Source organism: Mastomys coucha, unplaced genomic scaffold, assembly GCF_008632895.1.
Source record: "Mastomys coucha isolate ucsf_1 unplaced genomic scaffold, UCSF_Mcou_1 pScaffold14, whole genome shotgun sequence".
In the NCBI taxonomy this organism is placed as follows: Eukaryota; Metazoa; Chordata; class Mammalia; order Rodentia; family Muridae; genus Mastomys; species Mastomys coucha.
This window is the reverse complement of record NW_022196896.1, coordinates 58,979,497-58,990,730: the sequence shown is the minus strand read 5'-3', so window position 1 is coordinate 58,990,730 and position 11,234 is coordinate 58,979,497. Positions and strand designations below refer to the sequence as shown.

Below are 11,234 nucleotides of genomic sequence, written 5' to 3'. Positions count from 1 at the left end.
TTTGTTGATTTAACATGTTTGAATGATTACATGGTTTTTTCATAGAAAACCCTGAGAAATCTGGCATGAGACCAGGAGATTAGGTGAAATCAAGCAGGTAGATGCGTATTATAACCCATGTTTATATTACTGCTTAGAAGAATCATTTTCTTTCTTAAAATGAATGAGAACTGAGAAGTATCAGTGATTTGAATGAGTTCTTTTGTTCAGATTCACTTAAAGCGAAGCTGGCATGCATCTTCTTGGCAAGTCTTTGTACAGGGAATTCTAGATTTGACTTCCTAGTAGAGTCGTCGTCTGATCTCCCTTCCCTCAGTCTCCCAAACACTGACAATAGAGGCCTGTACCACCACACCCACCCTGTTTACTACTTTTAATCTGTCTTCATCTATATAAAGTTCCATTGGGACAGAGGCCATGGCAGTAAGCTAGTAGAGAACCTGGCATGTATGTGGTAAGCAGGTATCAAATACCTGTCCTGGTAGGGAAAGTGTTTGCTATCCATATGAGTGAAAACTCCAGCTTGAGCAGAGGATGGAGTGGGGGGGTGGGAGGGGGAGACTCAAATGCTGGTGAAAACACTGTTAAAGAGAAAATTAGGAATCGAGTGTCCTAAAAGGACTTTAGGTGGAAAAGTACTTGAAAATATCTAAATATTGATTGGATATTATTGATGAAGAGTTTAAGAATTCAAGGAATCAATAATTAGAATACCTTTAATTCCAGCACTTGGGAGGAAGTCATAGGTACAGCTGTGTGAGTTTCAAGTCAGTCAGACCCTGTCTCAAAAAAAAAGAAAAAAGAAAAAAATTCATGAGAACTTCCTTCACATTTTCAGAATTTCTGAAGCCTTTGCTCTCATTTGTCCTAATTCAGTGTCCTCCAATGACTGAGTGCAGAGATGGCAATGTTTTCTCTACCTGCCGGAGTAAATGTCACACCTGTTAGCTGGGGAAAAGTATCACTCCTGTAGCTTTCCTAAAAGACGCATGATCCCCTGTGTGCAGGAAATTGTTCAAGAACAGTTGATGTTCTTATGTAAGGCTACTAGAGTGATGCAGCTTCGGTCAGTGTCTGTCTGGATTATCTACAGCCTAAATGCCAACTCTGAGAATTAAACCTATCAAGTTCCAGCCCTGCCATAGGATGCACAGCCAACCTTTAACATTTACTTATACTTCACTCCTTTATCTAGCCACAGTAAATTCCCTTTTCCTAAGCTATTTTTTTTTCTTGCTTCCTTTCAGACTGGCATAATTCAACATGTTCTAGACAGTCACATGGAAGCTGTAGCCCTGCAGACTTCCAATTCCCAAATGATCTGTATTCAGGCTGCAGAATCACGAGAAAAAAATTCGCCAGATTTTCTAAAAATAATACTTCTCAAACTAGATTTCTTCAGGTACCAGAATGTGAACCACAGGACAGGAAACTGCTGAATTATTTGGGGCCATAGCAAAGCCTTCATTCAGCCTGAAGAAAATCATTTTATCACAAAGTTAAAAATATTCTTCTCTTGACCAATCTGTCTTGTCACATCTTGATGTGCACACTGCACCCACAAGGAAATATTCTTCATATTAAGTAGCAAAGTGGTTAAAATGAAAACATATCTGCTTTGAAGAATATGTGAGCAATTTTCAGGTTTACATGTAAGTTTGAAAAGGGAAATAAAATGCTTATGTAGATTAGAGAGAATTTTCTTAACTTTTCAAAATGTTGAGTTTCTTGCTTGATTTCATTTTAGAAACTATTACTTCTTATTATTTTATTTGATAATTTCCTATCTTCTCTTTAGCCAGGCACAGTAAGGCACACCTGGAGTATTACCAATTGGGAGGTAGAATAAGAAAGGTCAGGAGCACAAGGCCAGGGTCATCTAGTGTCTGAGGGCAGCTGCATCACCTGAGACCTCACCTTAAAAACAAAAGCACAATGCCCAAAAAGATGTTTAATACTCCTGGGTTTATTCATGAATATTTAGCTGTAGTAATCGCCTATGTGACTAAAAGTTTCTATGTTGTCTGACTTTATATAAAACATAATAGTCTGCATTGGCCTATGGATTTTGTCTCAAGGTTTATTCCTTGAAAAGTTTATTGCAAACAAACTTAGCTCCTCACTGGAAATTGCTGTCTAAAATTCCAACACTGGAAGAAATTTTAACATAGTACTGTGTTTTTACTTATCAGAATATCTCTGACTATAGTAATATTTCCTTTTTTTAAAACCTTTTTCCAGTTCTGGGAATTGAACTTAATGTCTTGCAAGGCACTCTAACCACTGAGCTTTATCACCAGTGCTCTTGGTGCTTTTTAGTTGTGTATTTTTGTGTGGGAGCAGGTGGTACTTGCAGAGGCTAGAAGAGGGCATCACAAACCCTGAATCTAGAGTTATAAAAGGTTGTGAGCTGCCATCTTCTAGAAGAGCAACACAGACTCTTAACCACCCCAGTAGAGTTTTGCTTTTTGAGACTGTGTGAACACTGGGTCCTCTGGCCTCCAAAGTAAATGAGATTACAGGTCTGTATAACTAGACCCAGCCTGATCCCTGCCCCCCCCCAAAAATTTACCCATAGGGTGTGTTTTAGTTTTTTAGTTTTACTAACTGCTATTCTAGGCAATACTGACAGTGGCCATTGCTGTATACCCAGTTTTGCTAAAACCTTTCTTTAGCATGGTAATGGGAGCTCTGCCGAAGTATCTACACATCTATTCAGCTCTAGCTATCCGGGTATTTGCTCATACCAAATATACTTAGTCTATATATACATTATTTGGTGTTCCCCAGTTGATACTGTCACATGTGATCTTTCTGTGCAACCATATCATTTTGCTATGTAAATGTAATCCTTCAGTGGGGCTTTTATGGCCCCACATAATCCAAGGATTCTGAGAATGAAATCTTTTTATACACTTGGCATAAAACATATTATCTGGTTTGAAGACTACGTGAGAAATTTTCAGGGATCATTGTTTACAGATGTGCTGTGCTTGAAGCTTCTCTGTTCTCATTCGGATTTGATCTGTTGCCTTCTGAGGTCTTTAATCTTCCATGGTGACTTTCCCTGAATTACTTATCTTCTAGGTATTATTTTTTTATACTTGGGATAAGCTGATAAAAGCTCCAAGGAGAGGTTTTATTAAAGAGCTTCCAGTGGGCATCTTGCTTGGTTCTTACACTTAGGGTTTCTGGAGTCTAATCACTAGTCTTCTCTTTTTGTGTGTGTGTGTGTGTGTGTGTGTGTGTGTGTGTGTGTGTGTGTGTGTGTGTTTTCGAGACAGGGTTTCTCTGTGTAGTCCTGGCTATCCTGGAACTCACTCTGTAGACCAGGCTGTCCTTGAACTCAGAAATCCGCCTGCCTCTGCCTCCCAAGTGCTGGGGATTAAAGGCGTGCACCACCACCGCCCGGCTAGTCTTCTTCTCTTAAAGGCTGTGCCAACCACTAGTGAGTAAGTCCTATTGACTTGGTCCACGGGTATCGCCTTGCTCAATGTTGGAACACTTATTCCTGAGATCAGCTTCCAACTATTCAATAACTAGAACAGACACTGCAGCAAACAGATAAACCAGCCCAAGACACCAAGTAACAACAGCTGCCAAAGACACTTTGACTGCCTTGTGAGAATTTAGCGGGCTGGCCAGCAAGTCTGTATCTGGTTTAAGATAGTTCTTTCAGCCGGGCGGTGGTGGCGCACGCCTTTAATCCCAGCACTTGGGAGGCAGAGGCAGGCGGATTTCTGAGTTCGAGGCCAGCCTGGTCTACAGAGTGAGTTCCAGGACAGCCAAGGCTACACAGAGAAACCCTGTCTCAAAAAATACCAAAAAAAAAAAAAAAAAATAGATAGATCTTTCAGCAGCAAAGGACAGAACTACGTTCCTTTCCAAAAGAGGACTGGATAATAGGATAAGTCCTTACAAAAGGATAAGCCCTGTAGATATGATTCCTCTTCCTGAGAGCAGAAGCCAAGCTTCTAGAACTCAATGAGGACAGCTAACCGAGCACCATACATCAGCAATTATCGTCAGCAATTGCAGGATCTGTGGGTTACACGGCTCACAGTTGGCATCACAGGCTCTACAAGAAAACCAAGACACTGATTTACGTTTGCTTACTATTTGCCGAGTTATTTTAGCTCACCAAATTCCGCTTTGGAAAAGGTGTGATTATTTTGGTTTACTGTGTTGACCAACCTTTGGAGTAAGAGAGGCTGATTTAATACGTCTAAGTATGTTATTAATATAAGTTGGCCAAAGCTGTTCACTAATTCATTCTGCCCTTGTTTTTCCAAAGCTCTAGTTAATACTTATCCAAAGTCACTGGTCATATGAAAGGTTTTAGATTTTTCTTTTCATCTTCCTGCATGTTCTTAGGACTTACATAATTTAATTGTTACCTCACTTTACCTCTATTTGTGAAGGGACCTATGTCTCAAGTTCTTGACTTTAAGTCGATCCCTGGGCAGTTTTTAATGACGATGAGTTGCTTTTTTTGTTGCTGTTATTAAAGGTCTGGCCCCTTTTTTAAATGCACTTACTTTGCTTACAGAGTGCATGTTTATAAGACAGCTGAGTAACTATGCAAGGAAAGTCTCTAAATAGAAGTGCTAATAAATCACAAAATGCGGTACAAAGAGAGGGAGGGCACAACTTGATTCTTATGATTTCTCCAATCGAATGTGCAGAAAAACAGGGAACAAAAGGCTTCAGTATTACTGGAAAGCTGAGTTCTTCAAAGCAGGTAAAGGTCCTGTTTACCTGTCCTAGACCAGCGAGCAGAAAGGGTTTTCAGATGAAAGCTGCCCTTGTATGACACAGAAACAGCTGCGCTCAGGCTTCACTTAGAAGCCTAGATTAAAAGGACACTGGAACAGGACTGAAGATCAACAAAAGGGGGAAGCTTAGCTTTTGACGCAAAAAATTACATCAGTCCTTGATAAAGCCGAAGATTCTTAAAAAAAAAAAAGAACCCTTCCCCTTAGCAAAAGCTAACCTTTCATTATCTGTGAGTGAGCAGCAGTACAAAGGATGCATGTGATTTCGAAATGCCACAATCGAGCCAACTGCAGTTGCCAGCATCAGCAGTTTGGGGGTGTAACCTAAAAAGAAGGGGGTGGGGGGGGGAAGGCTCAGAAGCAACTAGGCTTCACGTGTCTCAAAGAAAAAAAAAAGATAGGGACATTTCCTGCGTTCCACGGGCTAATTTCCCCGAGAGCCTCCCGACACGTGGAAGTGCCGGTGGTGATGAGAATCCCTAGTCCCAGCCTAGGGCTGGGCTCTGGAGCGGTGAGTCACCCGCCCAGCGGTCATGCGACATCAATATGGAGTGATGACGGAGATCCTGGGGCGCAAGTGCCAAGGTAAACCGTTGGCCAGCGCGACAGAGCTATGGCCTCGGGCTACAGGGTTCCTCCCGCCGGCGCGGCGTTCCACGTTGGGGCAAACTCGCGGCTCTAGGGACCGGAGCGTTTGGTGGCGGCAACCCGCCAGCCCTCCGCGCCATTCATCAACCGGTTCGCACCGGTGGCAGCCGCCGCGAGTGACGTCGGCGTCCCGGACCCCGCCCCGCGCCGCAGGCGTCCCGCGCGGTGATTGGCCGCCGCCGGTGCGTACGTCGCACCGGCTATAAAGGAGCGGGCTTGTGACGCAAGGGCGCCTGGGCGCGCGCATTGGCTCTGGGCTGCGGCCGGCTCGGCGACGCTCCTCGGGCAGCTCACTGCATGGTCGTCTGGTGCCCCCGCCGCCTGCATCGCCGCCGCCGCCGCCCCGCGACGCCCACCGCCGCCTGCCCTGCCGCCGCCGCCTGTGCCGCCTCGGGACCGGCTGTATGATTAGGCCACAATCTTCAATGAGTAGACATATTCCTGTGAGTACCGCGGGCCCGGCCTTTGTTAGAGCCGGCGACAGAGGAGGGAAGGGAGGGTAAGCCGGGCAGCCGAAGCGCCGGTGGCGGGACCCAGACCGGGAGCGGCCGGCGGGGCAAGCCCAGCGGCTTTGTGCGCGTGCGACCCGGCGGCCTTTGTTCCGAGAAGCCGCGCGGGCGTCGTGGACGTGGCCGGGGCGGGGCGAGGCGGCGGGGGAACCGAGACCGGGCGCCCGGGGCCTCCCAAGATGGCCTCGGTGGCCGCCCGCGCTCGCCACCGCGAACCCGTGATTGCGGACCTCGCGGTTGTGCGCGCCGCTCAAGCCCGGGCTTGCCGGATCGCCGCCGGGCGTCGGTAGAGACGACCGGCGGGGCGGCGGAGGAGGGCCCCTTCCCCGGCCCCGAGGCGGGCTGCGCGTGGGGCCGTCCGCTCTTGGGCCGGGAGCAACAGGAGCTGCTTGGGCAGAACTGCGCGGCTCCTGTTGAGCGAACAGCCCTGCACCATTCCACCGCTTGGTGAGCTGAAATTTCCACGGTGTCGGGACGGTCTGTGGGCAGACTGGAGGTCTGGATTCGGGGGCTTGGGGATCGTGCATCCTACCCCGGCTTGCTTTTTTTTTTTTTTTTTTTTTTTTTTAATTCTTGCTGTTTGCTTTGTGGCGGCTTTAACCGGTTGGAAACCCAGAAAAGCGCTGTCTGTTCCCGGAAAGAAACAGCGCTTCGCACGCGATAAGTCAGGACGCGTTACCTGAAACCTGAGTGTATTTGGAACAGAGTTGGATAAAGCAGATGATTCCACAGACTGGTTTAATTCTGGAGTCCGACCGACAGAAGCTAATGCCACAAACACACACAAATGATCTTTTTTTTTTTTTCTCGTTATGTGCTGTTGGTGCATGCAGTTAAAATGGAATGATCTCGTCGTGTATCTTAGCTGCTTATCATGTTAAGGTTTTTCCTGTTGGGGTAATGGAGGGATATTAACAAGGATTTCGGTGGTCTCCACTGTTTTAACAGAAGTGTCCTCCAGCCACTGGGTGGCTCCACTCATTTCAAAACAGCTCAGGAAAAAAAAAATTTCTTGGCTGCTCTCCACCTTCCTAATGGAACTCTTTTAAAAGCCTTATAGGACCTGTCTATGAATGTTCAATAAAGTGCCAAATTAACAAAAAGAAGAAGGAAATAAATGTAGGACAATTTTATATATAGGCAAAAAATTTATATATATGTATTTATGTATATGAATAATATTTTTCAGATTATTGGAGCAGTCTTCTCCATGAAGTACTGGGTTTATTAACGCACTGGATAGATGTATCTTGTGAGGACACATGTACACATGTCGGGAATAAGTTGTCTTGCTTGTGGTACCTTCTAGTTAATAAGAGTTTTGGGGATTGTTTCACCAGAAAAATAGTTAGGGAGTTTTTGACTTTTTGTTTCAGTAGTTTGCTTTGAAGGACAGTGGTTGTTGTCATTGAGTGTTCTTGTTACTGAGTATAACTGCTTTTCTTCATTCCTCCACAAATTGCCTAGAGTAGATTTTTGTTAATTCCCATTTTACTTCTGTTGGGTTTATCTGAAAGGCTTTTATGCATAGACTCTGAAAAAATACTGTGTGAATATTAATATACTATTTGGTGCTGACATGAATATGGTTTAACTTTTTAAGGAGGAACTTAGGGAAATGTATTTGTCAAAGATCATAGTTAATAGTTACATTGTGTTTGAGACCATTAGAAAAGTCTTAACATAAATCCCTTTTTTCATATTTGAATTGGATTTTAGTTTTACAACAGAAAGTGGAATTGGAGTTTTAAAATAGTGAAAAGATAATATCGTGTATATATTATTTGAACATAACTTATCCTAAGTTATGTTTACACAATGTTAATACAATGTAAATTGTATTTACAAGAGCCAATCTGATCCAAAGAGATAGCATACAAAGGCTCTTATAATCTTTTAAGCAGGAGATTGATTCGTTTCACTTAGAGAATTATCATGCAGCACAATGTGGTTTATAGAAACAAGATGGCCTGGCATGTCTTGTCTAAGTCATCAGGATAGAACCCCACCCTCCCACACTCTTCACCACCAAAGATTAGTGACAGTGACAGTTCTGGACTATGAGAAGCTTTACCTAAAGCTATAAATTATTAAATGTAAAGGAGCTGCTACAAAATACAAAAGGAAAATGGGCAGGCCTTCAGATTTAAACTTTAGAGAGTAAAATGTAAAGGATAATTGCATTAAAAATGCCTCTTTTGGGGGGGGAGAAAAACCATACGACAGATACTGCCTTACTTTGAACACAGTAGCCTAATAACATAGAATGTAAAGTCAAAGAACTAGTGGGCAGCTGAAATCACTGTGAATTCGATGAATTATGCAAAGACTGAGAATATCAAAGGGTCAGACTACATGGGGTTTATATTAGTGTTTAAACAGCAGGCTAAGGCAGAATAGAAAATAATAGTGGGCCAGTAATTAAATACATGTGTATAGATGTAAGTAGAATTTCGAATGTAGCAGTGACTCTGAACATTCTTGATTGTTGAGCAGCTTCACTTTAATAGGCTTGCAACTGCTTGCTTTAGGCCTATTGATTTAAAATGCGGTAACCTTGAATTTTGTAATTCAAGTAAAAGTTGATGTCAAATGAGTTTGTCTCTAATTTGAACAGTTGTGTACCTAGTAGAAAAAACATGACATATTCCTTTTGAATTAGAAAATAACTTTTTTCCCTTTCTTGCTTTCTTTTTCTTCTAAACAGCAGTTCTGTGGTGTTCTCGGTCACACATTTATGGAGTTTCTGAAGGGCAGTGGAGATTACTGCCAGGCACAGCACGACCTCTATGCAGACAAGTGAACTGTAGACATTCATTACTACTCCACCAAGAAGCCCCCATAAGAGTGGATAACCTGGACACAGGCGTGTTGAATTGAAATCTGCAGAGCATTTGACAAGAGCTCAGACCTGGATGGGGTAAACCTCAGTGCACTTCCTTTGTATTGCCTCAGTATTACTGGATTGAAGAGTCACTGCTTCTTGTTTGGAGGTTCATTTCATTCCCGGTTCTCCCAATTCATACTCAAAGCACTGAGAATTTCAAGTGGAGTATATTGAATATTGAAGTAGACTTCAGGTTGTTTTTTGGTTTTGTTTTGTTTTTTTGTTTTGAATCATTTCTGTATTCAATTTTTTAATTCTTTCATAACCCTATTGGGTTTTTTTTTAAACTAAATTAACATGGCTCGAATGAACCGCCCTGCTCCTGTGGAAGTCACATACAAGAACATGAGATTTCTTATTACACACAATCCAACCAATGCGACCTTAAACAAATTTATAGAGGTAAGATATGATTCTTAATGTCCTAATTGGTGGCAGTTTAATAGTGGATCTGCTTGAAAATGTTGTAATTACAGTTCTTAATGCCCAGAGAGGAAATATTTGAATGGTAGAAATGTGCTACACTTTGAGAACTAGTTTGCTTAGTTAAATTAACAAGGCAAAAACTGCCATTTACAGACTTTTTCCTATGTCTTCTTAGGATAGTGTAGTAATCTTCCATTAGTTAGTGTCTGATTTTACTTGTGCTTTGAATCTAGTTTTCAAATGCTAATTCTGCTATTTTCTGATGACAGACATGAGGCCTTCCGACTTGCTTGTACTAGGAACTGGAAGGAATTTAATGCCAAGTAACTTATTTAAGCATTCATTTATAAAGTATAAAAAATCTATAGATACTCAGATAGCAAATAGAGAAATACTTGAATGTTATATAATTTTTTTTAATTTTGAGTTACAATGTTTTTAATGTTGGCAGAGTTGAGCTATAATTATTACTGCATCCTTAGGCCTGTAGGGGTTTTTTTGTGTTTGTGATGAGTGACTTTTTAAAATTGATATCTTGGCTTGAGCCTTTGACATTATTCTCAGACTTAGGTATGAGGTGGTTCAGTCAGTAAAGCACTCTACTGCTCATGCAGACAGCCCTGCTACTTCTTCAGAAGCCACATTTAGAAAACCTTGAGCTTGTACATGGGGCAGGGACACCTTGGGCTCAGTGGCTGGCTAGCCTAGCCTGCTGGTAAGGTGCCAGACAGGGATTATGAGGTGAATAGCAGTGAAGGTCGACCTAGTACCTCTACACGAGCAACAAAGTTCTCAAGAACCGAGAATTTTGATTTTGGTGTTTGTTTGTTGGTTTGTTTTACCAGAGTTCAGGGTTTTTTTCCCCAATACGATGTGTAGCATTTAACAGTCCTCTTCACTCTTAATAATGTGAAACAAACCTATAGAACAGGTTTGACATTTGTTTACCAGCATGATCAAAAAAAGGTGCAGATGGCACAGCAAGAATACAGTTCTAAAGACTTCATTAATGTTTTTAATATATGCATTGTTTCCTAGGAACTTAAGAAGTATGGCGTTACCACAATAGTAAGAGTATGTGAAGCAACTTATGACACTACTCTTGTGGAGAAAGAAGGCATTCATGTTCTTGTAAGTACCTGAGTTCTCGTGTCTTTGTTACACTACAGAAGTTTATTCAAATCAGACCTCATGGTTTTTAAGTCAAGGCAAAATCATACAATAGTAACGTGATTAAACATTTTTGTCTGCTCTCTGTGTGAGAGTCTTGCTGCATAGCCCAGTTAGCCAGGAAAGTGTTGTGAATTCAGCAGGCTGCCTGCCTCTCCTGGATTTGGGGATACAGGGATGTGCCAGTGTGCCCAGCTAAGTTAAAGCTCTGAAACATTTCTTTTGATTCAGGACTGGCCTTTTGATGATGGTGCACCACCATCCAACCAGATTGTTGATGACTGGTTAAGTCTTGTGAAGATTAAGTTTCGTGAAGAACCTGGTTGCTGTATTGCTGTCCATTGTGTCGCAGGCCTTGGCAGGTAAGGAAATCACCTTAATTTCCTTCTAGATCAGTGGATCTTACCCTTACTAATGCTACAACCCTGTGATACAGTTCCTCATGTCCTGATGACTTCCAACCAAAACATTATTTTGTTGCTACTATTATGAATCATAATATAAAAGATCTGATAAGGAGTCCAGGGGTTGAGAACTGCTGTTCTAGGTAAAGGTCTAAGTTGAAAGTACTAACGCTTCCGGTTCTCTTTTCTTTGGGATTAACTCTAGCTCTCCTGTGTGCTAGACAGGACAGTGCTATGCTAGACCTCACTTTCCCAGTTGTCTTATTTTCAGATAACTCACTGGGTTGTCTTGAAGTCACTCCCAGCAGGCTTTGAAATTGTAATCCTAATGCCTCAGCTTTCTAAGTAGCTTTGGTTGTAAGCCTTCAGCATCAGAACTAAGCTCTGAGGTTTTAGTAATAAGGCTATCATTGAA

The 11,234-nt window shown here is 42.5% G+C and overlaps 2 protein-coding genes across 4 annotated transcripts in view; one reads left to right on the top strand and one right to left on the bottom strand.

Annotated features, from left to right (window-relative positions):
• Positions 1 to 698: 698 nt before the first annotated feature.
• Positions 699 to 6,459, bottom strand: LOC116089406 (translation initiation factor IF-2-like). The gene is made up of 3 exons (XM_031368967.1): positions 4,994 to 6,459; positions 3,920 to 4,078; positions 699 to 779 (listed from the first exon to the last, which is right to left on the bottom strand). The coding sequence occupies exon 1, from the start codon at positions 6,457 to 6,459 to the stop codon at positions 5,317 to 5,319; it is 1,143 nt and encodes a 380-aa protein (XP_031224827.1). The 3' UTR covers positions 699 to 779; positions 3,920 to 4,078; positions 4,994 to 5,316.
• The window catches only part of Ptp4a1 (protein tyrosine phosphatase 4A1), a 6,324-nt gene continuing 817 nt past the window's right edge, over positions 5,728 to 11,234 (top strand). Inside the window, exons 1-4 of one of the 3 annotated variants that reach the window (XM_031367077.1) lie at positions 5,728 to 5,866; positions 8,643 to 9,221; positions 10,284 to 10,376; positions 10,647 to 10,777. In XM_031367077.1, the coding sequence (XP_031222937.1) occupies positions 9,117 to 9,221; positions 10,284 to 10,376; positions 10,647 to 10,777 (329 nt within the window). In that variant the 5' untranslated portion in view covers positions 5,728 to 5,866; positions 8,643 to 9,116. Of the gene's footprint in view, positions 5,867 to 6,079; positions 6,380 to 8,639; positions 9,222 to 10,283; positions 10,377 to 10,646; positions 10,778 to 11,234 lie in introns of those variants that run through there. The other 2 variants (XM_031367075.1, XM_031367078.1) reach the window with 2 other exon arrangements.

What these genes read in the sequence shown, in the direction of transcription:
- LOC116089406 (XM_031368967.1), bottom strand. Translation starts at nt 6,459, where the DNA reads ATGCACGATCCCCAAGCCCCCGAATCCAGACCTCCAGTCTGCCCACAG.